The following is a 27179-nucleotide window of genomic DNA, read 5'->3' as shown; positions in this document are numbered from 1 at the left end:
GGTGAATTTTAAAAAGTTTGTTGTGTTGTTAATATAATCAACAAACTCTAACAACTCTGTCATATTACCCTTCCACAGAATAAAAAGATCATCTACAAATCTCCTGTAGAAAGGTATCATGTCACTAAAGGGTCCATTCAATACGTGTACTCTCTCCCAGGCTAACATAACTGCATTGGCATAGGTATTTGAACACGAGCTACTCATCGCTACACCATTCATTTGATGATAGACCTGTTTCTTAAATAGAAATACATTATTATTAAGCACGATTCTCATTAATTCAATTAGTATCACTGTTTCATCTGTTTTTTATATATTAACATCATTCATTAATTCATGTAATAACCCCAAACCCACTGTATTGGGAATTACAGTAAATAGTGACACAACATCTAGCGTCACTAAGATAATGCCAGAACTAGTTATATCCTTCTTCATAAAAACAAAAAGGTCATGCAAAAACTGCTCTGTATCCTTAAGAATAACTTCAGAGCTATCCACTATTGTTCTAAGCTTCTTATCCAAATATATTGATATCGCTTCTGTGCACCATCCACCACTCGAGACGATAGGCCTCATGGGTGGTCTATTGGGGTTCTTATGCACTTTAGGCAAGCCTTTTATATATGGAATGGTATATTTAATATTAAAGAAATAGTCACATAGCTCCTTGGTAATCATCTGTGCATGATGTAAATGTTTTATATAATTATTAACTGATTCTACCATGCCTTTCACCTCACTGTAATTAATTTTCTTGTAAAAATCAGTTTTGCCTAACATCTCGTACATCAAGTTTTCATATAGCTCAGTGTCTAGGACAAATATACGCCCACCCTTATCTGCAGGTCTAATAACCAGGTCATCATCTTTTTCAAGATCATGTAGAGCTTCTAATTCCGTTGCAGCTTTTGGAGTTGTTCATATCTCTCCTCCAAAGTCTGTAGTTCACTGTCAGTTTTCAAAAGTCTATCCTGACTCCCTCTCAGGATTTTGTGTATCTGGGTTGCAGGATTCAGACAGTGCCAATGTTGACCTCTCTTCCACCTCCAAATGTTCTGTCCTTGACAAATTGCTTTCAGTTTATTCTTCATGTGCTGCTGTTCCAGCTAGAGAGTTTCTTCGAGCCCGTGATTCATGACCGCTTCTGTTCCAGTATCTCTCCTCTAAAGTCTGGGGTTTACAATCAGTTTTGCCAGATTGCACATGTGGAAACTTCACTGATACTTCAAAGTCACCCTCTGGATTCTCAGTATGCCTCTCCTTCCTTCTCTAAAGTGGGAATTTGAGTTGTGGATTCAGCAAAATACCCTCAACTCAGGCCTGCTTTTGTCTTTGGTTCCTTCTCAAGGACTATTCAGCAACGCTTCAGACATAGGGTGGGTAGGGGGCTTCCTGTGGTAATCTGGAAGCTCAAGATCTTTGGGACCCCCCCCATCAGAAGTCAGTCCGTATCAATATCAAAGAGATGAGAGCTCTGATTTCGGACCTTCAGGCTTTTCACCCCATGCTGTCTCTAGGCCTTCTGAAGGTTTACACAGACAGTACCACAATGATGTGGTATATCAACAAGCAGGGGACACACAGTCTTACCTTCTCTGCAGGTTAGCTCTTCAGTCCTGGGATCTGGATATCAATCACTGGTTAACTCTTCAGGCTGTGTATATTCCCTCAAAGCACAATCTAGTGGCAGATGCCTTGAGTAGGACCAAAACACAGAGACATGTTTCTGGACCTAGTCCACTGGTGAGGTATTCCTGAAGTAGATTTTTTTTCCTTCACCTCTAAACAGGCAGCTCCTTCTTTACTGTTCGAGTGCCTTGCCATCTGGCATGGAAAATGGATGCCCTTTTTTTTTCCTTGGAAGGGAATATTTATATATGCCTTTTCTCCCCTTGCTCTACTTCCATGCCCTACAGAAGATTCAGCTGGGCTCCCCAAAAATCTTGTTAGTGACTCCCTTTTAGCCAAGACTGCACAGGTTCTCCCTTTTAATTCATCTGGCCAGGGGCACTCATCACAAGTTACCTCACCAGTTAGACCTTCTCACACAGGACAAGGGGTCACTCATCTTTCCTCACTTGTCCACTCTTCAGCTGACACTGTGGGTGATAGGGTTTTGATTCCTTTTAGGGACGTCTTTTCTGAGGACATGCTCAGGGTTTTACAGGAGACAAGAAAACCTGCAACCAGAAAGTCTCATGTCCAAATGGAAGAGATTTTCTGTCTTGTGCCAGTCTCATATCCAGGACCCTTTTTCATTGGAAGTCCCTCTGGTTCTGTCCTTTTTGAGATGCTTCAGTTTGGCTTGGCCTACTCTTCTGAAAAGGCCCATTTGCCAACTATTTCTGCATGTCTGCCCTTGAATCCTCATTTGACCTCTCGCTTTAAGGTCAAACAGTTTCTTAAAGGGATTCTGCGTCTTAGGACCCCAAGGAATCCTGTTTGTTCTCCTTGGAACCTTAATTTTGTTTTAGAAAAATTGACCCAGGCTTCTTTTGAGCCTGCAGTTTCATCTTCTCTGCAACAGTACTTGGAAGACTTTCTTATTACTTGCTCTTTCTTCTGCTTGGAGGTTTCCTGAGCTTCAGGCCCTTATGGATGTCCCCCCCCCCCCCCCACAGGTACAGGATGTCCCTTTGTACTAATCCTTTTATGTCCAATGTTGTCATTGAGTTTTGAAACCTGCAGTTAATCTCCCTTTCTTTTTTCCTTCTCAGACAGGTAGTGAGAGGGTCCTACATACCTTGGATTTGCACAGACAGCTCAGGTATTATTTGGATAAAATTAAGGCCATTTGTAAATCTGACCAACTTTTTGTTTCCTTTCATCCCAGAACATTAGGTTTGGCTGTTTCTTAGTAAACCATTTCCTTCTGTATATCCCAAGACCATTTCCTTTAAGTTCTTTTCATGGTAATTGTCTCCGTCCATTAGAGCTCACTCCACTAGGGCTGTTGCCTCTTCTGGTGTTTACTTCAAGGGTTTGGACACCAGTTCCATCCTTGAAGCTGCTACTTGGTCTTCAGTGCATACCTTTACTAATCATTGTAAATTAGATATGGTTTCTAGGGACAGATCAGGGTTTGCACAAGCCATTCTGCATGGGTTTGTTGAGGGCTCTTTCCAGCCTTCTATATCCCAATCCTTTTCTTGAGTATATGTGCTCTCCCTAATGTGAAGAATACTGCAACAGTGATGTAGAAGGACATAGTACAGCTGTGTAAAATCTTACCAAAACAGTAGATGTTTTCACTGTTGCAGTATTTACTCCCTCCCTCCAACCCCCCTTTTTTCTTATGTATTTTGTTTAGGTTTCTCTCCTGGCTGAGGGTCTTCCCTTTCCATCTGCATTTTCTCCTTCTGGATGTGCAATAGCCTCTTTTGTCCTATGGAGACTGTTCTGTACTGGGCAATTCACTTCTGGGTAACTGCGTCCATACTTCACCTTTATGCCTTCTATCCTGAACAGGGTGCATACTTGTGACATAAGGCTCATACAAGATGTAAAGGCTTGGATATACTGGCCGGATGTTGGGCTATCCTTGGCAGGAAGTCCCTACTTTGAAGAATACTGCAACAGTGAAATGAGGGACATTTACTGTTATGGTAAGATTTTACACAACAGTATATTCCTCGTGCATCAGTGGCCTAGTATGTGTATATATATATATATATATATATATATATATATATATATATCTGTGTGTGTGTGTGTGTGTGTGTGTACATATATCTGTATGGGTCCACTTTGTAATTTCGAAAGCCCAAAATCTTGATTTTTGATACATCGAACTCAAAACTTCGAGATTTTGGAATCTTGAAACTGCAAAGTGGTGCAAAAAAAAACCTAAGGAAAACAATGTTTTTGCAGGGGGGCAAGCCCCCCCCCCCCACACCCCCTGCAACTTAAGTATACCATCTCTGAGATCGTAGTACAGTGAAGAGAATGGTAATGCTCCCGTTACGCTTACCATTCTCTCCACTGTAGTGCGATCTCTGAGGGGATCCATACAGATCCTATATATATATATATATATATATATATATATATTTATATATATATATATATATCTAGGAGTAATGCTCGAACGGCTGTTTTACCGAATGTGAAATGGCTGGGTGCACTTACGCGAAAGTGGAGGTCGTACTACGGTGCGAATAAGGGAAAATTCCCTTTTCCCCACTGTAGTGCAATCTCGGAGTGAGAATATTAAAGTAGGGGGTGTGTGGGGGGGCACAGGGTGGCTTGCCCCCCTGCATAAACAATTTTTAAGTGCTTTTTCGATAAAAGCACTTTCGTTAGTGTGTTCGGTGAATGTGGATTCGTACTATTGAACTTTCATTCAATAGTCCTAGATTCATATATATATATATATATATATATATATATATATATATATATATACATATATTTATATATGTGTGTGTGTGTGTGTGCATACACACATTTATGTAAATTCATAGAAATAATTGAAACCTTGGCAATTACACCTTCTAAGTTATACAGGAATTACAAACATGAGACTGCGGTGGTGCAGCAGTAGCGTTGTCGCCTTACAGCAAGAGGTTCTCCCGTTCGATTCTCTGCTGGAACACCTTCTGTGTGCAGTGTGCATCTCCTCCCCACGGTCGAGTGCCGTTTGAAAGACGTGTGAATGGGCGTGCCTTCTTTGAAGATTGGGCATCGGGCTGGCACCTCGGCACCATAAAAATTGACTGCCAATCATTAACGGACCGGAGTTCCGCTGTGGCGACCCCTAACCGGGAAAAGCCGAAAAGAAAAACAAAACATAAAGCAATAATTCACAACAAATTTGAGACAAGATAACTAACATTAAAATTAATTTCCTTATTGTTACAGTTGCTGGGTAAAATCTAAATGTTCACATCAGGAGGGACAGAAAAGAAAAATCTATTGCGTCTGAGAGTCTAAGAAGTGCTGTGACACAGAACTTGTATAAATATTATGAATGTTCCTTGTATTCTCAAAAATTCTTATTGTGCCCTGTTTGGAAAACTTCACAACATATTTGTCACAGGTGCACCATAATTAATATACAGCACCAGCCTAGTAATGATTATGATTTTAATGCTCAAATTTTATTATCTACATAAGAGTGTCATTAGGGGCAAATGGAACATCCCTTACATATAGAAACCCGTTAATTGGTTGCTGGGTCAAGAAACCTACTCGAATACATGCGCCAGCTAAGAAGCGGAATTTTCAGTAAGCTACTTTTGGAATCATTTTCAAAAGGGAACTTATTTGCTCATTAAGACTTACCAGCATTTCTTCATGGATGTTCTTCTTGTTTCACTGTTGCAGCTATTACATTTGGGTTATCTGCCTGCTGGTAGCCCTCAGTCAGCCTGATTAACAAAGTCTTGGGTCCTGCGTTGGTTGCTGCCCCTTCTTCCATGATGTCAGGGGTATAAAACATGCAGCCAACGCCATTACACCAGTCTTTCTTGCTGTGCGGTGCCCGAAGCAGAAGCAGTTCACAAGTGCCAGTTGGCCAACTCCTGAAATGTTTGTTTTCAAGTTTGAACCGAAGTCTTCAACTAAAGCTAAGTACCGTGTTGGGGAAACTTTTTCTTGCTCCTTACCGATGTCAGTAAAAGTTAATAATTGCATTACTTGTGGAAAGCAAATACCTCCATAAAGATTTTCATTCATACTGTATTCCTTGCTAAGGCCCTGACCACGACGTACCTTGCTGTCGGTTTTGTGTTTTATTTAATCAGCGTACTATCCGTCGTTGGTATATTTTTGCCTTTAAATATTTTGGTTCTCTGTTTAATTATCCAGAAATATTGTTGGTTAGCCATCGAACTACCTGGATTCTGAAAAAACACAAAAATAAAGACAGAGACAGGCCGCCGAGGTCCAAAACTGCCAACAACGCTTCTCCTAAGCCAGTCACCAGTTTGCCGGTACTCGGGCCCTTTCGCAACCTCTGATACCCGCTGCTTCTGATTCGCAGGCCTCTACTGAGACCCATTCGGAGTCCGGTATGCCATGAGATGCTTCAACTTTGGAAACCGCGGATGACTCTACCTTGGATGGGTCTGGAGCCGCTGTGCAGGCACTGGCTTCTGAGGGTGTATTCAGGCCTATGGACTTGCATATTAAACCGACGTCTCCCTCTTTACTTAAGCCTAAATTTTGATCCATGCCTAAAAAACCGATGCCCAGGCCACATGCTCAGGCCTGTATGTCTAAAAAACAAATGATAAGAATGACTGAAGATCTAATAATTCTAATCAGAGGTAGCCAACCCCCCCCCCCCCCTTCTAAGAGGCCTAGGACTGAAGTTGTTTATGAATCTTCTGATTAGGGATTCTGTTTTTTCTGACTCTTCTGATGATCTGGATTTGCCCTTATCTACTTATGAAGATTCTGATGCAGAGGACTCCATTCCCTCTGTTTCCCCTCCTGAGGATTTTTCTTTTAGGGAATCCTTACACACTCTAAGGGAGCATTTCCACTGGGAAAGCCAGAATTTTTGTAATTCAAAAAAGAGGCTTAGGGATTTCCTTCTCCTACCTCAGCATAGGCCTTTAGCTATTCCTCTTGTACTAGACATTGTTGATGATGCTTTTTCGGAATCTAGTTTGGCCCCTGATTCCCTGCCTCCTGCTCCCAGAAAACCTGACAGATACTACAGGGTTCCTGAGTCCCACAAGTTCCTTTTTAAAAATCCTTTTGCAGATACAGAGACGATTTCACAGGGGCCCAAGGGCATTAAGGCTTCTACTGCTAAAAATCCTACCCCTTCTGATAGAGACTCCAGGGCGCTGGATAGATGGGGTAAGAAGGTTTAAACTTCTGCAACTTTGGCCATTAGGGCTTTAAACCGCCAGTTTCATATGTTAAAGTATCAGCAAGATGTTATTGGACTGAACAAGTTGGAAAACATACTTTGCAGTGTGGTTTTGATTCATTAGAGGCCTCTTGCAGGGCTGCTGTTACTGGGTCTGTGCTCAGAAGGTATGCTTGGCTTAAGGAGCAATCTTTGCCTGATCATGTTAAAGCTAAATTGTTAGGTGCTCCTTTAAATCAGGGCCGCCTGCTTGGCAACAAGGCAGAGGAAGTTCTTAAAAAGATGGAAGATAAAGCTAAATCTATGCAAACTGTTAAAAATTTTTTTTTTTTTTTTTACAAGTTCAGCTTCCTAGATTTAGTAGGCACTGGCCCTCTAAGAATTGGTCCTTTCCAGCCCCTTCCAGGTCTTCTCAAGCCAAACCCAGACACAGCAAAAACCCCAGGTTTCAGTCCGAGGGGACACACAAAAGTAAGCAGTGGGGGGTCTCCGCTTCCAAATTTGGGAATAATAAGACCCCCCCCCCCAATGGTAAATTGTCTCAATGACTTCCTTTTAAAATTTCCAAGCACTTGTCAACTGACTGCCCCTTTGGGGGGAAAGATTGCTCTTCATGCAAAGAATTGGGAACTCATTACCCAGGACAAATGGGATGTTCATCATGTTTCACTGTTCATCATGTTTCACTGTTGCAGTCATTACAGTAGGGTTATCCTGCTGGCAGGCTACCCGCAGTCGGCCTGAGTTCCAAAGTCTAGGTCCTGCGTCGGTTGCTGTCGCCTCCTCCCTGACGTCAGTGCGCCAGGGTATAAAAGATGCAGCCGACACCATTTTCTTCAGTCTTTCTTGCCGCGCAGTGCCCGAAGCAAAAGTAGTTCGCAAGTGCCGGTCGGCCAACTCCTGAGATTTTCAAATTCGAATTTCAGATCCGAAGTCTTCATTAAAGCTAAGTACCCCGTTGGGGAAACTTTTTTCTTGCTCCAGACCAATGTCAGAAAAAGTTAATTGTATATTTCTTGTGGGAAGCAAATACCTCATAAGGATTTTCATTCTTACTGTATTCCTTACTTAGGCCCTGACCACGACTTTGCTAGTTGTCGGTTTTGTGCTAAATTTATCCAATGCTCTATTAAGCGTCGGTATGATTTTGCATTTCATTACTTTGGCAGAAGATTCAGTTATATAGTGCCGTCGGAACAGCCGACTACCGGAGTTTATAAAAAGCGCAAAGAAAAAGAAAAGGACAGGCACCCAAGGTCCAAAACGGACCACGAGGCTTCCGCTAGGCCTATCGCCGGTTCTCAGTGAGGCGCTTTCGCAGCCCCTGATGCCCGCTACCTCAGAGCCACAGGCCGCTTCCGACTCCCACGTGGAGCTGACTAGGCCACTGGAAACTCAAGGTATTGGACACTCTGAAACTATTCCCTCAGATGGGTCTGGAGCCGCTGAGCAGGCATCTGCTTCTAAGGGTGTTTTCAGGCCTACACAGTTATATGTGAAACCAACTTCAGCTTCAAAGGCAAAGACTAAAGCAGCTCTAAAGACAAAGAAACAATTACAGCATTCTCCTGGACAGGCCACCATGCCTAAAACACAGATGCTTAAAATGGCCGAAGACCTAATTACTTTGATCAGGGGTTCCCATCCCCCTCCTAAGAGGCCTAGGCAAGAGATAGAATATGAATCTTCAGATCAGGTTTCCATTTCCTCTGATTCCTCTACTGAACAGGAATATCTCTTCCTTCCTATGAGGATTCTGATGCTGAAGAATCTATTCCTTCAGTCTCTCCTCCTGAGGATTTTTCTTTTGGGGAGACCCTGCATACTATGAGGGAGCATTTTCACTGGGACAGCCAGGATTACTCAGAATCCAAGAAAAGGCTCAGAGACTTCCTTTTATTACCTCAGCACAGGCCCCTTGCTATCCCTCCTGTTTTAGACATTGTAGATGTATTTTCAGAGTCCGGCCCGTCTCCTGACCCTCTACCACCAGCCCCTGTTAAGCCAAACAGATACTACAGGGTTCCTGATTCACATAAATTTCTTTATAAAAACCCTGCTGCTGACCTAAAAACTATCTCTCACGGTCCCAAAGGGGTCAAGGCTTCCACTGCAAAAAAAACATATCCCCTCTGATAGGGATTCAAGGGCCCTGGACAGATGGTGGAAAAAGATTTATACTTCTGCTACCTTGGCTGTAAGAGCTTTAAATTACCAGTTTCATATGCTTAAATATCAGTAATATCTTATGTCACTGCTTAAACAGAAGATGTTGACAAATTCAGAATGTGCAGAAAACAAAGAAATGCAGGATTTATTGCATGCAGCTGAACAAGTGGGAAAGCATACTTTGCAATGTGGTTTTGATTCTCTAGAGGCCTCCTGCAGGGTCGCTGTTACAGATTCTGTCATTAGGAGGCATGCTTGGTTAAAAGAACAGAATCTGCCTGATCATGTTAAAGCAAAACTATTAGATGCTCCATTACAGCATGATGCCTTACTTGGTGTTGAAGAAAATGGAGGACAAAGCTAAATCTATGCAAACAGTCAAGGATTTCTTGCAGGTACAGCCTCCCAGATTTAGCAGGAACTGGCCTACAAAGAATTGGTCTTTTCCATTGTCAGGCCACAAAGAGGCAGATACAGACGCCACAGAGGCAGATCACAACCCCAAGGCTCATACAGGCCTAAATAATGGGGTGCTTCTACCTCCAAAAGCGGAGAGGAAAAATCACAGCCACACAGGAAACAGTCTCAATGATTTTCTCCTGCCAGCACCAAGCACTTATCTTCTGGCAGCCCCTTTGGGGGGAAAACTAGCACTTTTTTCACAAAATTGGCACATGATCACCCAGGACAAATGGGTCTTAAATATCGTATCACAAGGCTACAGGTTCCACTTTCACACCCTGCCAAGGCCAAACGGTATGCCAGACCTGCCATGCAATCAATGGGCAGAGGCACAAAAACAAGTTTCATCCCTCATGGACATGAGAGCCATTCAGCTAGTACCACAGCAAGAGTAGGGACTAGGATTCTACTCAAGGCTATTCTTGGTACCCAGAAAGGACAAGGACTGGAGACCAATACTGGACCTGTCTATCCTAAACACATTCCTGGATATTCCAAAATTCAAAATGTTAACTCTGCAGCAGCTTCTGCCCATGCTGGGCAAGAAGGCTTGGCTTGTGACTTTAGACCTAAAAAAGGCATACCTGCATGTCCCAATCAGACATTCATGCAGAAGATGCCTCAGATTTATAGCTGGCTCAATGCACTACCAATTCTCTGCACTGCCCTTTGGCTTATCTACTGCGCCCAGGGTCTTCACAAAATGCCTGGCATCAGTAATTGCATTTTGCAGACAGAGGAATACAAATATATCCTTACTTGGACGACTACCTTATTCAGGCAGAGAACAAGGACATTCTACTACAGCATCTGGTGTTTGTAAAAAGATTACTAACATGTCTAGGGTACACAGTAAACGAAAAGAAATCAAAACTCGTACCTTCTCAAGAGATAATATTCCTGGGTGCAAGCTTAAATACAACTGCAGGATGGCTCATCTCACGCCAGACAAACACAGACAACTGACTACTTATTTCAAAATGTTGGCAACAAAGACCCAGTTATCTGCAAGAAAAATTCTGCAGGCCTTTGGTTTCATGGCATCCTGCATTCTGCTAATTCCATATGCAAGACTGCATGTGAGGAAACTTCAATGGTATCTAAAAAGTGTTTGGACTCAACATCGCCACAGCCTGAAAACAATAATTACCCTCATTCCCTGCCTGCAACAGGAGTTTCGATGGTGGGCAAAAGCCTGTCACCACAATACGGGACAGCCATTCACCTTACCCACAGCCAGGCAGACATTGACAACAGATGCATCAGATTATGCCTGGGGGGGGGCCCATATGGCAGGAAGATGTATTCAGGGCACATGGTCCGCAAGTCAAATGCATCTACATATCAATCAAAAAGAGATGCTAGCTGTTCAGAATGCCTTGACAGCCTTCAAGGATCTACTTCATCCAGGACAGCTACTGATAAAGACGGACAATACTACAGTCATGTGGTACATAAACAAGCAGGGAGGCACACATTCCTACCCCCCTCCTGCAGGCTAGCCATGAACTTGTGGGACACAGCATTGACTTACCAAGTGCATTTGCAAGCACAATTCCTGCCAGGAAGGACAAATACTCTGGCAGACGACCTAAGCAGAAACCTAATGGATGCCCACGAGTGGAAATTGGATCGACAAGTCTTCAGCATGATAACAAGGACCTGAGGATGCCCGGACATAGACCTATTTGCCTCTTCTCACAACTACCAACTACAGAGATTCTGCGCAAGGACTTATCACAAGCAAGCATGGAAAGTGAATGCTCTATCTTTCAGCTGGAAAAATCTAACAGTATATGCCTTTCCTCCTCTGCTCTCCTCCCCAAGGTACTCCTCAAGGTCAGACAAGAGAAACGAAAAATGATACTGATTGCCCCAGACTCACCCCGCCAGCACTGGTACCCAATCCTAAAGAGCTTGTCTCAATGCCCAGCTTGGGCATTACCTCGTATTCCTCACTTATTGACCCAACAAGACAGTCGGATACTGCACAGCCAACTCAGGACCTTAAACCTGGCAGCATGGCGAATAATAATGTAGCCATTCAAGACACACCTCTCTCTAAATCAGTGATGGATGTTATTTTGGAGTCCAGGAGGCCTAGCACCAGAAAATTTTATGCAGAAAAATGGAAGAGATTCTGTGCTTGGAACCAGGCACAAGGTATTGACACGATTGTTCCAAATATTCCTCAGATTTTGCAATACTTAACTGAGATGCTTGATAAAGGCCTTTCCTTTTCATCAATTAAAATTCATGCCTCTGCCATTTCAGCTCATTACACTACAGAACCACCTATTTTTTCTCATCCTTTACTAAGGCAGTACCTCAGAGGGGCCAAAAACATAAGACCTCCAAGGAAAGCACCAATACCCGCATGGGACCTCAACTATGTCTTGGAAAAATTCACACTGCCTCCGTTTGAGCCAGCCTCTGCAGCTGATATAAAATTCTTATCCTGGAAAACAGCTCTGCTCCTAGCAATAACCTCCGCTAGACGAGTCTCAGAGTTACAGGCACTTATGGCTGTGGAACCTTTTATCATTTTCCATCCTGACAGGGTTTCTCTGAGGGCAAACCCTACATTTATGCCTAAGGTGTAGTGTCCAGTGTGGCCCTTAACCAAACAATTTATTTGCCTACCTTTTATCCAAACCCACAGAATAAGGGTGAGAGAATTCTGCATTCTTTGGACATTCACAGGCAGCTACACTTCTACTTGGACAGAACCAAAGCTTTCAGAAAGACTGAACAACTTCTAGTGGCATATGCTGCAGGATCACAAGGAAAGCCTATCTCAAAGCAGGCTATTTCAAAGTGGATAGACCACTGCATTCGTTTCTGCTATTCACATCATGGCAAATCAGTGCCTAAGGGCATTAGGCCACATTCAACCAGAGCAGCAGCCACTTCAGCAACCTTCCTCAGAGGAGTACCAACCAAAGACATCTTAGAGGCTGCAACTTGGAGTTCAGTGCATACTTTTACAAAGCACTATAATTTACCTTTCTACTCTAAATCCCGGGCAGGCTTTGCCACTGCAGTTCTGCAGGGCCTGATGGCCTCTCCTAATCCTATTTAGCACCAGCCTCCCAACATTAGCTTTGGGATTCAACCCAGTTGTAATGACTGCAACATTGAAACACGATGAACATAGTACAGTTGTGTACCTACCATAAATGTAGATGTTCGAGTGTATTCACTGTTGCAGTCCAGGTTACCCTCCCACCATCCCCCCTTTTTCTTTGCTGGGACTTATCTGTACTTCTCTATTCTATACAACCTATGTGGTGTATTTGCTTGTAGAGGAAGGAAAACCTGTTTTTTGTGCTTGCATGCTTACTGGCATAATTTAGCCTACCATTTTAGGGGCACCTGACATCTGGGTCATGAAAAACTGAAGAAAATGGCATCAGCTGCATCTTTTATACCCCTGGCGCACTGACGTCAGGGAGGAGGCGACAGCAACAGACGCCGGACCTAGACATTGGAACTCAGGCCGACTGCAGGTAGCCTGCCAGCAGGATAACCCTGTTGTAATGACTGCAACAGTGAATACACTCTTAACATCTACATTTATGGTAGGTAACTGTACTTTTTAAATATAGTGTCCCAGGGATACAGATTCCACTTCCACACATTGCCAACACCAAGCGGGTGGCCGGACCTACCCCCAAATCAGTGGGCAGAGGCCCAAAAAAAAGTACTTTCTCTCAAGCATCGGGGCTATTCAACTGGTACCAGGAGAGGAAAAGGGACAAGGTTTCTGCTAGAGACTTTTCCTGGTACCCAGAAAAGACGATTCATGGCATCCTATCCTGGACCTATCTACTCTAAACACCTTTTTGGAGATTCCAAAATTCAAGATGCTGACTCTGCACCAATTACTTCCTATGCTAGGCAAAGGTGCTTGGTTGGCAACACTCGATTTAAAGGAAGCATACCTGCACATCCCAATCAGGGAACCTTGCAGAAGATACCTACACTTCAAAGGAGGCTACACCCACTATCAGTTCTCTGCACTGCCCTTTAGCTTATCTACTGCACCCAGGGTATTCACAAAGTGCCTGGCTCCAGTCATTGCATTTTGCAGGCAAAGAAATGTTCAAATGTACCCATACCTGTACGATTGTCTAATTCAGGCAGAAAGCCAGGACATACTTTTGAATCATCTGGCCTTTGTACAAAGGGTTCTAACTTGTCTGGGGTACACCATAAACGAAAAGAAATCACACCTGGTACCCTGTCAACAAATTATATTCCTGGGAGCAAGCTTGAATACAACTTCTCAGATGGTTTACCTCACGCCAGAGAAGCAAATTCGTTTGACAACCTACTTCAATCAAGTGGCCACTAAAACCCTGCTATCTGCAAGACAAATACTGCAAGCCTTGGGGTTCATGGCCTCCTGCATTCTTCTAATTCCATATGCAAGACTGCATATAAGGAAACTACAGTGGTATCTAAAAAGCCTATGGTGTCAACATTCTCAAGACCTAGAAACAGTGATTCCCATCATAGTTTGCCTACACCTAGAGTTCCTTTGGTAGGCAGAGGCCTGCCATCAAAACAAGGGACTACCTTTCACACCACCCCCTGCCACCCAAATCCTAACAACAGACGCGTCAGACTATGCATGAGGGGGGCTCACCTGGCAGGGAAGTGCATTCAGGGCAAATGGAATCCAAGTCAAATGCATCTGCATATCAGTCAGAAAGAAATGTTAGCTGTACAGAATGCTCTGACAACCTTCAAGGACCACATTCTTCTAGGACAACTAATGGTAAAGACGGGCAACACCACTGTTATGTGGTACATAAACAAGCAGGGGGGGGTACACATTCTTACCCCCTCTGCAGACTAGCCATGACATTGTGGAACACAGCCTTGAGCAACCAAGTGCACCTACAAGCTCAATTCCTGCCAGGAAAATTAAATACACTGGCAGACGGGCTAAGCAGAAACCTCATGGACCCACACGAGTGGAAACTGGAACCAAGGATTTTCAACAAGTTGACATGCAAATGGGGGAGCCCAGATATAGACCTGTTTGCCTATCCCCAGAACTACCAGTTGGACAAATTTTGCACAAGGACTCCCCACAAACAAGCCTGGAAAGTGGATGCTCTGTCCTTTGGCTGGAAAAGCCTATCAGTCTATTACTTCCCCCCCCCCCCCCCCGCCCTCCAAAGTACTACTAAAAATCAAAAGGACAAACCAAGGATGATTTTAATTGCTCTAGACTGGCCGCACCAACACTGGTGTACCCCCTTCTGCGCAGTGTGTCACGATTGTCTCCATGGCACCTGTCTCAGACTCCTTCCCTGCTGTCTCAGCAGGAGAACCAGATTCTGCACCCTCAGCTTCTAACACTGAACCTTGCAGCCTGGCTAATTACTTAATCTCTCCTTTACCACCCCTCGGCAATCCTGTGATGGATATCATTTTAGAGGCAGGGAGGCCTACTAATAGAAAATCTTATACTGAAAAATGGAAAAGATACTGTGCCTGGAACCAATCTCAAGGGATGAGCAGAGCAGCACCCAAGTTACCTCAGATTTTACAATACTTAACTGAGATGTTTCACAAGGGCCTGTCTTTTTTCCTCCATTAAAATCCACGCCTCAGCCATTTCAGCTCATTATAGCACAGAACCTCCCTTCTCTCATCCACTGCTCAGGCAGTTCCTCAGAGGGGCCAAAAATTTGAGACCACCCAGGAGAGCTCCAACCCCAGCCTGGGACCTTAACTTTGTCTTGGAGAAACTCAGTCTACCTCCTTTCGAGCTAGCTGCTACTGCAGACTTAAAATTTCTTTCTTGGAAAACAGCTTTCCTTTTAGCAATCACTTCAGCTAGAAGGATATCTGAATTACAGGCCCTTATGGCAGTGGAGCCTTTCATCATCTTTCATGTGGACAGGGTGTTCCTCAAAACCAGTCCATCCTTCATGCCCAAGATGGTATCCAGTGTGGCTCTTAATCAGTCCATTCATTTGCCAACCTTCTTTCCCAATCCACAGAATAAAGGGGAACGGATACTGCATTTCTTAGATGTGCACAGACAACTTAGATTCTAATTGGACAGGACTAAACCTCAAAGGAAATCTGAACAACTGCTGGTGACATTTGCTGCAGGGGCAGAGGGGAAGGCTATTTCAAAGCAAACCATTTCTAAATGGGTAAACCATTGCATTCATTTCTGCTATAAGCACCATGGAAAACCTATCCCCCAGGAGATCAGACCTCACTCCACCAGAGCTGCATCTACCTCTACAGCCTTTCTGAGAGGCATCCCTACCAGGGACATCCTAGAAGCTGCTACCTGGAGTTCTGTACATACTTTCACCAAGCATTATCATTTGCCAATTTTCTATAAATCCAGAGCTGGCTTTGCCACTGCTGTCTTGCAGGGCCTTATAGCTGGCCCTCTAAAGTCCTCCTCTCAACCATAGCTTTGGGATTCTACCCAAATGTAATGACTGCAATAGTGAATCATGAAGAACATAGTACAATTGTGTACACTTATCATAAATGTAGATGTTCGAGTGTATTCACTGTTGCAGTCCTGGTTACCCTCCCTCCAGCCCCCTAACTTCTTTTGGCTATACCTCTACTTTCCTTTACTATGCTTAAAAGCCTTTTTGGTGTATTTGCTTTTTTGTTGGAGGTATATCTTTGTACTTTTTATATTTAATTGCTTCCCACTAGGGGGGGCACCTGACATCTGTGGTAAGAAAAACTGATGTAATGGCGTCGGCTGCATGTTTTATACCCCTGACAACCTGACGTCATGGAAGAAGGGACAGCAACTGACGCAGGACCCAAGACTTTGTTAATCAGGCCGACTGAGGGCTGACTGCAGGCAGATAACCCAAATGTAATGACAGCAACAGTGAATACACTTGAACATCTACATTTATGGTAAGTGTACACAACTGTACTATCCAAGTACTCCTTCAGTATATGGCTCTAAATACTCCTTCAGTAAAGGAAGCATTACCTAGTTACAAAGTGTCTTTGGTATTGTCAGTAAAATAAGGAATAAAGATTAGGCATTTGATTTTAGAATGTCTGTAATGACAAACTTTCTAAAAGTGTAGTATCCAAATATATCATAACCCCTAGCCCAGAGACATTTCCAAATGACTAAAGATTCTTGTTGAAAAGCTTATTAATCAGAATATATCCTGTGTACTCTTAAAAATTTTTTAGGCTTGGTTAATTTGACAGACGTTTTGGTGTTGGCATTCTCTCTTGCAGTAGCTAGATTTGTACCCCTGGATACTCAGCTACCAGAGATAGATTGAATACTTTTTTCAAAGCTCTGCTGCAACGAATTTACAAAATTATCTTTCTAACTTTAGTCTCCAGAGCTTTCAAACAGATGATTATTTTCATCCCTCTGAAACTTGCAGCCAGAGCTTGAGAACTTGTTACACCCTTTGTTTACAAATATACTTACCAGGAATATCCTACAATTCCATTCTCTGCGTGTTGCTGTTCGAGTAGTCTGCTCAGAAAGTCATAATTGCTAATCCTTTTGGAAACCGCAGTAGGAAAGTAATTAAAACAAGACTCCACACAAACTTTAATATCCAAAAGGCAGGAGAGCAGGATCCACGCCACAAAAACAATGTTTATTGAGCACTTTCTTCTCTTGAATAGAAACTTCTTCAGAATAACACAGCATATTACCCAACAGGCTTATATATGTTGTTCCAACAAATTAGTCAACATCATTAATTAATAAAATAATGTCCTGAAAGGACATAGAAACATTTAAAGATGTCCTGAAAGGACATATAAACAGTTAGAGTATACATATTGCACTCACAGTAAAAAAGAAAAAAATGTGAATAAAAGCATATAAAAATACTTGACAATTAAATATATCCTATAAGTTAAAAATAATCAGATATCAATATTTATGCATATGAAAGTATATATGTATTTGTTTATAAGCATCCTACCCTGATAGTAGGAATCGATGACTGTCATATAAGAAATTGTGCCTTGACCCTGAGAACAGAGCTGTTGGATACTGCACTATTAAGACCCGGTGCTTCAGATGCATTTCTCCTAATTTGTCATCTAAGCTGAGCCATTTCTATGTAATCGTTGAGTGTCCCCCTCTTTCACCCATCCTAACCTGTTCAGTGATAATGAATATGAACCCATGTCCTTCATTGGATGTTCTGCTAATGCATTTTTAACATCATTCCTACTGATGTCATAGTAGTGTTGGTAAATTCTACTTCTAAACACATTTTTAGAACTTTGCACCCTTCAGTATTAACTTTTGAAAAACTATGTGAAAAAGATATCAGGGAATTGTTCAACAGGGACAGGGGGAGACTATGTAACAATTTCAACACAGTGGAAAGGGCACTATTAAGATAAATTTGTGACAATACTGAAATAAGGGTTATGAAACCCGACAAAGGCGGACAAATTCCTACATAAATTAAATGTTTACCCTATTATATGGTGATACCTACTATGAAGTTAGTTTGAATGAGAAGAACATTTGCTATAGCAAGGTGGATGTTATGCTGGAAGAATTGCTCATGAACCAACAAATCCACCCAGAGGAACATCAGTACTTGTCAGTTAAACATCCTAAAATACCTACAATATTTAGTGTCCCCAAGTTACACAAAGACATAGTTGACCCCGCCATTTAGACCCGTTGTGGATGCTCAGGCATCTAAAACGTTTCCCATTGCTAAATACATTGACAGTAAATTAAAAAATATTTTGAAGGACTGCCCTTGGATACTTAGACTCCTGGGATTTTCTATCTAAAATCAAGAAAGATATGTATACTGATAATCTGATCTTTATCACAGTTGATGTTCAGGACTTATTCTCCATCATACCCCATGATACAGGTATTGATTGGTTTTACCAGTATCTTTGCCAGTACACTACCCTAAGTCATAACACCATCTTAACAATTAGAACACTGATGAAACTAGTGTTAGATACCAACATTATTACCTTCGAACAGCAGTTATTTAAACAAGTTAAGGGGTAGCAATGAGGGCAGCCTGTACCCCCAATTAGAACACTTATGGAACTAGTGTTAGATACCAACATTATTACCTTAAAACAGCAGTTATTTAAACAAGTTAAGGGGTAGCAATGGAGGTAGCTTGTGTCCCATCTTTGGGAACATAGTACTGGCATTTTGGGAAAAATATATTACTTTTAATTGTCCTTACGCTAACTCACGGACATTTTACGGTCGTTACCTGGATGATGATATCATTTTGTGGAACAGTGATATGACAGAACTAGAAGGCTTTCTTGAATTCCTGAACATCAGCACAGATTTTCTTGAATTTACACATTTCTGTTAGTGTTACAGAGGTGAATTACTTAGACATTACCATCAAGAAAGATGTGGTCAATAAACATTTCACCTCCACTATTTTTCGCAAGCCCACCTACTCCAATAGCCCCCTACATTTTGATAGTTACCACCCCCTGCACCAAAAGAAGGCTTTACTAAAAGGATGGGGTACGTCTTGCCAGGTTGATATCTGAATATGATTAATTTATAGAGCAAATTGAGACCCTTAAAGGGATGTTACTACATGGAGGTTATCTAGTTAATTGTTTAAACAGCATCCTTCAGGAGGTAATAAATAAGAGAACTAGTGGCTATTTTCCCCCTTCTTGGTACAGGGAAGGGTTAGCAAATAAGGAAAATCAAGAGACTAAGACTTTCCATAAAAAGTTTGCTATTTTCAAGTTTAATCAGCATCAGGAATATGATTGAACATAACTGGAACATTTTCACAATTGATACAGAACAGGCACAGTTGTTAGGCCCCTTTCTCAACATTGTATATAAAAAGGAATGTAGCATCACAAATATGTTGGAAAGGCAGAAATGTGATCCTGATACAGAGGGCAGGGATGGTTAAAGGCTGTTATTGCCTACAATGCTAGTATATCATTGAAGCCAAGGAGATTCGTATTCCCATTTATGGGAGACACACTATACGAGGGAAAGTCTCCTGCAGTAGTAAAGGAGTGGTGTACCTTGCCCTCTGTACCTAATGTCCAGTTTTTACATTGGTAAAACTAAAAATGCATTTAGATGTAGAATTTACCAACACTACTATGACATCAGTAGGAAAGATGTTAAAAATGTATTAGCAGGACATATAGTAACCAATGAAGGACATGGGTTCAGATTCATTATTACTGAGCAGGTTAGGATGGGCGAAAGAAGTGGGCCAATCAACAGTTACCTAGAAATGGCTCAGTTTAGGATGGCAAATTAGAACGAATGCATCTGAAGCACCGGGTCTTAATAGTGCAGTATCCATCAGCTCTGTTCTCAGGCTGAAGGCACAATTTCTTATATGACAGTCATCGATAACTACTATTAGGGTAGGATACTAATAAACAACAAATACATATATGCTTTCATATGCATAAATATTGATATCTGTTGCTTTGATTATTTTTAACTTATAGGATATATTTAATTGTCAAGTATTTTTTATATGCGTTTAATCACATTTTTTCTTTTTTACTGTGAGTGCAATATATATGTGTGTTCCTCTTTAAATGTTTCTATGTCCTTTCAGGACATTATTTTATTAATTAGTCAATGATGACTAATTTGTTGGAATAGCATATATAAGTCTGTTGGGTAATATGCTGTGGTATGCTGAAGACGTTTCTGTTCAAGAGGCGAAAGTGCTCAATAAACATTGTGTGGATTGGATCCTGGTCTCTTGCTTTTTGGATATAGCAGTAGGAAAGTGCTTTGATGTGGGAAAACCTTATACTCTCACCAGGTCACATTTGAGCTGCATTTATGTTAGCCGTGTATGCCATGACTCATTTAGTTTTTTTTACATTTAATTTCTTCTGCAGGTCATTGTGAAACACGCACTCACTCAGTCTCTCTCTCTCAGACACACATACACAAACCTTTGCAGTGAACAGTAACCCGAAGTCCAGTTACAATAATCATCACATCTGTTTATCAGGACAGTTCTCTCCCTTGAAGTAGGAGGGAGACAAGAAGCTCAAAGCTCCATGTTGAGCCCCCAAGTTGTGGCACTTCGTCGTCTTGGCTCCTTATAGCACTACTACATTTTCCTTTTTCTGGAATGCTGATGTATTGTGGCACACATCATAAGAAATTTCCTGCTGATGCAGTTAGTTGTGTTCTTGTGACTTTCTGGAGTCTCTTACCTTTGTTAGTAACTAGTCTGTGCTGTAGCTCAGTCTTGTCCACATTTATAGCCAAAAGCAGTTGTAGATCTCTAGCCATTTCTGAAATATAAACGGCAGATATGCCAATCCACATAAATGGTTTCATTTAAGGGCAGCAGTGTTGACACCAGCTCAAGTGAGATTTATCAACATATTGTAGCACTTTCATTCCTCCTCCAATACCAGGGCAGAAATGTAGCTTGATTGAAGAGCCTTCATTTGAAAGGCTTCTGACATCTACAGCAGAGCATCATATGAGACAGGCGATACTATCTCATTTTCACTGTGGAAATCTGTGCATTACCTCGTGTTTCACCATAACTAACATACAGTTGTTTAGGAATTGCATTGACAGGCAAAGTCCATTGTTTTGCCTAGTGGAAGTGGGTGTAGTAGTTATATAACCATTTTCAGTAGATGGAAGAATTGTGAAATTATTGTAATGTGTTGCACACAGCTTAAGGAGTAGAGAGTAACTAGATTAATTGCTTGGGAAGCATACTTTTTGCTAATTGTGAATGCCTGCATATCAGAAACTGAAGCTGAATTTTTCATTGTTTGATTAACAAACTGTGTTTTTGTTTTCTCCCAAAAGAGATTATACAGTAGACCTGGAAGTGGATTCCCAACATTTGATAAGGTACAGGACAATCGCCCCCTTGGTGGCTAGCGGAGCAGTGCGTCTCATCTGAACAGTGGTGGTAAGCATGAAAGATGTATTCTTTTGCCCAAGTTATACTAATTTACATAAGCTTGCTCTTGGCTAGACTGTACTGTCTTTCCTGCGTGAACTGTGCCATTCTTGCACACAAGCCTTAGTATATCTCCTTTTCCGGTCATCTCTTCTGTTCAGCAAGTCTACATGTTTCAGCTTTTTCATTTCCTTTAATTCTAGGATTTGTTGCTTCCTTTGTGTTTCTACATATGTTAGTGAGTATAACAAGGCTGCGTACTTTTAAGTCTTAGTGTGTTTGCTTGTTGTAGGATAAAATAAGAGCCCACCATAGTGTGAGAGATCCTCAGTGTCGGTTGGCATGATGGTTTTGTTGTTGTTATTACCAAATTTCTGATAACTAGTTAGGAGGACTGATCCACAAAGTACCCTTTTCAGACTCATTAACTCAAGGCAGTGTGCACTGTATGCTATCAGTTTGAGCATACAAGAGTTAATACATATAAAGCACAACTGGTATTGTGTATCGTAGGTGTATTACTGCTTTTAAATAAGTACCATGAGAATAAGTAAAGCATATTAAAACATAAACAACAAAATGGACAGCAGGGAAACTGATATGATAAATGTAACAAACTATGAATTTAAGGTATAATATATGTGAAAGGGTGGATTTTCAGGAACCTTTTAAAACTGATAACAGTAAAGGACTTCATTACTCACTGGGTTCAAAAGTAATGGTATGCGTCTTCTCCAGGTGTACTTTTGGAACCTGTAGCAACCCCAGGGAGAAGAAACACATGGGTCTGCCAGGGCTTTAGGGTTATTAAAATCCCTCTCCATTAGCTGATTTGTGAGGTTTGTGAGTTGAGTGGTGTGTTTCACAAGTGCACTATAATCTGATATCCATAGGGTTTCCACCTTTATGCATCTCCACTTTTGATTTAACCCATCTTGGTACTGATGAGCTCTCATGGGGGGGGGGGTATCTTAGACTATGCTTAGGGCTTGAGGCATTGGGGTGAAGCCAGTCATAGTATTGTTGCACTGACTGTACAACCTGTGGTCTTGCGGGCCACATTGCAGAAGGACCAGTTTGCAGAGACAATGTAAGTATGCATTTCTGTTATACTGGATGGGTGGAAAATTGATCAAAACTAAGGTAACAGCATACATCATTTAAGAAACACAGAGAAAAGGAGGGGAACCAATAACATTTAAAGTATCACAGTTGATGATGTACGTTTGTCTTCATTAAGCCAGTGATGGTGGCATGTACCTTGCATGTAGAAGCGTGCATTTGCAAATAGGAGGTATTATGAGCTCACAAAGGGATGTGTGTGCAACCAGGAGTGGAGTTAGGCCCACAGAAGTGTCCCTGAGCCACCAGGAGTGGAGTTAGGCCCACAGAAGTGTCCCTGAACTCTGCTTTGAATAATGAATGTTATGTTGTCCTATCTCGCCTTCGTTCTTGCTGGTTGGGTTTGGAGCCGATCCTCGGCTCCGATTTGGCCGATTTACTAAAGCTTGAGAGCTTTTACTGGCTCAAGGCTACCCTTATCCCAACATGCTTAGCAGCAGCTACCCAGATCTCGTTTGCCGCTTGCACCGTCAAGATTGCTCCATACTGGCTCAGGCTAAGCACTTAGTGTTTTATAATTGCTTGCAACTTTTTTGGTAATTGACTGGTTATATTGACTTGTTAGAGTGTGTATTTTTCTTCATTAGTCTGATGACCCCTTTCTCTGCTCTTTTTGGTGTTTTGGCAATTGTTTTCTCTTTCAGGCCTGCTTTCCCCTTAGAGCCCGACCCTTTCTCTCGGATTGCCGTTTTAGTTAGAGGCTCTCCCATCGGGGGGGTTGCTGTATAAGTTAGAGACTCTCCCCCTTTCCTTCCTTCCTTTCTTTAAAAGAAAAAAAAAATGTTTTAAAAGTTTTTTCCTTTCTTGTTATCAGCCTGTTTACTTCTGCTTGTTGTAGGCTGTGAGTGATAGTTTTTTCTCTGTGGAAACCTTTTTCCCTGACTACTGCTAGTTATGTCCAAAGAGTCTAAATCGTCTGGGTTTAAAAAATGCGACTCATGTTGCCAGAAAATGTCCCTTACGGACGGGCTCACGAGTTGCGTTTATTGTTTAGGGGCTGTTCACCTGCAGGGCTCTTGCTCCATCTGTCATGCTTTCAGTTCCAGATTCCTGCAGGAAAGAAAAAATAAGCTTATCTTACGTGGCCTCCTGAAGAACCCTCAAGATGCCTTGTCTCAGGGTCCTCAGCCAGCTAAAGTGTCCGAGAAACACTCCAAGCCATTGGTTCCGAGCTCGGAACAGACAAAACTTACTGAGAAGCCTTTGGCTCTGTCGGGCCCCCATCATTGGCTTCGACAAAGCTTAGTCTTCGGCGGCTCTATCTGTGGCCTCAGAGCCAGTCTGGATCCATAAGAGATCAAGGTCTCCCTCTTTGGAACTGGTACGCTCCGCTCCACAATCTCTGCTGCTGCAACCTGGAATGGGCAGTCACCGGTTCTCTTCACACTCCAGACTTTTGGATCACGACGTGGAGAGAGTGGTCAACAGGCTCCTCAAGTCACAAGCACTTGCTAAATTACTCTCGAGTCCAGCCCATAAGGATTTGGCTCCTTCAGCCCTCCCAGCTTCTCCATCGATTCCTCCTCTGACTCTCTTGAGCTCGGAGCCGGAGTGCATGGAAGTCGTGGTGGTGGAACCATCAGCTCCAGTTTCTTCTCCCTTATTGGTTCCGACTACTGCTCTGATCTCCTCGATGTCTCAGTCCGTCAAGGAGTCTGGGTGCTGAAGCTCTCTCGCCGGCTCTGAGGGGGGAAGTGGCATTGGACCCTTATCCGACCCCGCTCTCCCTCTCGGAGCCTTAGTGCAGGTGAGCTCGGCTCCTACATCGGCCTCAGAGCCTTCGCTGCTGGTTTGAAGAAGATCTCCGGGAACTTCAGAGCCGGATGCTCCTTCGACTCGGGACCATGGCGCTTTCGAGGTGATAAGTCGCGTGCTGTCTCCTAAGACTGGTCCACCCTTGGCTCCATTGGCTCCTTCTCCCTCTGTGCCGGCCTTTGTCCCTCCTCCTGCCAAGTGTAGGGAACCTGTGCCCCATGATGCCCCAATGGGTGACCCCACTTCTTCCGAATCCTCCCCTGAACATTAGGAGGAGGTCCCTAGGAAGAAGAAATGCAAGAGGAAGCATCTAGACTCCCCTGAGTCTATCACTTCGGATACAGACTTGGATGAGTCAACATGGTCCCCCTCTGAGGATGTCTCTTTTTTAGACATCTTGGAAATCCTCAGACAGAAGGGTAGCTGGAAGTCTGTAGCCACCTCTGATGACAAGTCCATATACCTGGACGCATTTGGTTCCTGACCCCTCCCCCCACCTCTTGGTCGTCTCCGCCTTTCGACCCACATTTGTCAGTAGTGAGTCGAAAGGAGTGGAGTGCTCCAGAGACCATGATACCTGTTTCGAGGAGACCTAACATTTATTACAGCTCCTGAAGATAAGTTTTCCTCTCCAAGGGAGTCCCTGTTGATGCCATGGTGGGGGCAGCAGCCACCAAGAAGGAACTTGCGGAAACTTCTTTATCTATCCATCCACCAAACAGAGTCTCGTACAGTGGACCGGTATGGGAAGCATGTTTTTTCTTCAGTGACTTTTACTCTCAGATCGCTGAATTACTTGTCACGTTTCACATGACTTCAGAGAGATGATCTGAAGGAGCAAGGAGATACCCTGCAAGATCCTACAGCTGAGGGAGTTGCGTGCAGGGCAGCTTGCGACTTTGACCTCTGTGGTAAACTCCTCCTTGAGGCTCATTTCTTATGTTGGCAGATGGAGCGAGTAGGGCAGCAGGTACAGGTGTAGCCTTATGCAGACACTCCTGGATGCGCCTTTGTCAATTTGCGGAACCCTTTAAGTCTTCATTGAGCAACACCCCCTTTGACGGCTCGTCCTTGTTTGGGCCTCAGGTAAAGGAGACTCTCACAAGGTGTGAACAGGATGGCAAAACTCTCTCTGCTGTAGGGGTCCGTTTTTCCACTCCATCTAGACCCTTTCCAAAGGGTCAGAAGAGTGGGAAAATGTGGTTCCCGAAAATCCCAGGGATCTTTGCCTGACACACTGTGAGTTTTCCCCCAAAGTTAGAGGAGGAAATAATAATGAAAGATGACGCCCACGCAGAAGAGGGGGCCCACAACAGCAGAGCGACAGATACTTTCTCTGCTAGGCCCTTCCAGCAATCCTGAAGGGAGGCCCGGCTGTCCACCTCTGGAGGCAGTCGAGAGCAGACTTGTCACTGTACCCAGCAGCCTGGCAATCTATCACGAGGGAAACATGGGTACTGTCAATAAGATCTAGGAGTTACAAAATTCCTTTTTCTCAGCGCCCCTGAAAAGACAAACGTTCTATCCCAGATGGTTCCACCCAATCTTTGGGATCATGCAATCCTAGAGGTTCAAAGATTGCAAGAAAAAAGAGCCATCCAGGAAGTCCCTGCAGACCAAATCTGATCCGGAACTTACTCAGGGTTCTTTTTAGTTCAAAGAAGAGAGGAGACTGGAGACCAATCTTGGATCTCGCAAGCTAAATCAAACTGTAAAAAAGACAAAGTTCTGGTTGGTGACACTGCAGTCCATTCTTCCCTTCTTGGGTCAGGACAATTGGATGTGCTCCATAGATCTCCAGGATGCATACTACCATATAAAAATGGACAGGCAATCCAGGAGATTCCTACGCTTCTGGCTGGGAGACAGTCATTATCAGTTCAGGGCCCTGCCCTTTGATCTCACCACAGTCCCCACGTTGTTCACCAAGTGTATGGCAGTGGTCACTGCTCACCTGAGGCATCTAGGATTCCAGGTGTTTCCATATCTAGACGACTGGCTCCTCACTGCTACCACCTGGGAGCCAGTCATTATTAGTTCAGGGCCCTGCCCTTTGGTCTCACCACAGCCCCCAGGGTGTTCACCAAGTGTATGGCAGTGGTCATGGCTCACCTGAGGCATCTAGGATTCCAGGTGTTTCAATATCTAGACGACTGGCTCCTCACTGCTACCACCGAGCATCAACTAATCAAGGCACGGGACTACACAATCCAAACTTGTTCCCAGTTAGGCATCACAATAAACTATGAATAGTCTGCCTTATCAGTCTATTACCTTTATAGGGGCAGACTTGGATACAAGACGCATGATAGCAAAACTGCCTCTAGACAGGGTGTCAGCAATTCGTCAACAAGTTTCCTTTCTCATAAACAAGACAAGAGTTCAGGCAAGGCAAGTCTTAAAATTACTGGGCTCAATGGCTATCACGGATGCTTCCCAGATAGGGTGGGGGTCATTATCTGGGATGGACTGTCCAAGGGACGTGGCAACCTCACGAGTACCATCTGCACATCAATGTTCTAGAGATGAGAGCGGTGTTTCTGGCGTTGCAAGCACTTCAGGACCCTCTACCTACAGGGACTATTGCAATCCAGACAATATGTCAGTGGTATGGTACATCAACAAGCAGGGCGGAACCAGATCTTACTCCTTGTGTTGGGAGGCTCTTCGACTGTGGCAATGGGCTATGTCTTCCCAACGTTTTTTGATTGCAATCCACATTCCTGGAAAATCCAGCATGATAGCAGACAGGCTCAGCAGGGCTATCCTTATGCCTCACGAGTGGTCCCTGAAGAAAGAAGTTGCGGACTTGATTTTCCACAAATGGGCCCAGTCATGCTGCTATCTTTTGCCACTCCCCTAAACAACAAATGGAGCAGCTACTTCACCCTAGTTCCCCCTCCGGGACA

The 27179-nt window shown here is 43.2% G+C and overlaps 1 protein-coding gene across 2 annotated transcripts in view; it reads left to right on the top strand.

Annotated features, from left to right (window-relative positions):
• GINS4 (GINS complex subunit 4) overlaps window positions 1-27179 on the top strand; it is a 630005-nt gene that overhangs the window by 550143 nt on the left and 52683 nt on the right. For both annotated transcript variants that reach the window (XM_044083002.1, XM_044083001.1), the window contains one exon: window positions 21297-21402. In XM_044083002.1, coding sequence (XP_043938937.1) covers window positions 21297-21393 — 97 coding nt within the window. In that variant the 3' untranslated portion in view covers window positions 21394-21402. The remainder of the gene's footprint in view (window positions 1-21296; window positions 21403-27179) is intronic.

The sequence above is a fragment of the Protopterus annectens genome, chromosome 9.part0 (assembly GCF_019279795.1).
Source record: "Protopterus annectens isolate FY-2018-M chromosome 9.part0, PAN1.0, whole genome shotgun sequence".
NCBI lineage: Eukaryota > Metazoa > Chordata > Ceratodontiformes > Protopteridae > Protopterus > Protopterus annectens.
Note: the sequence above shows the minus strand (reverse complement) of the source record. Positions and strands in the feature narration are given on the sequence as shown.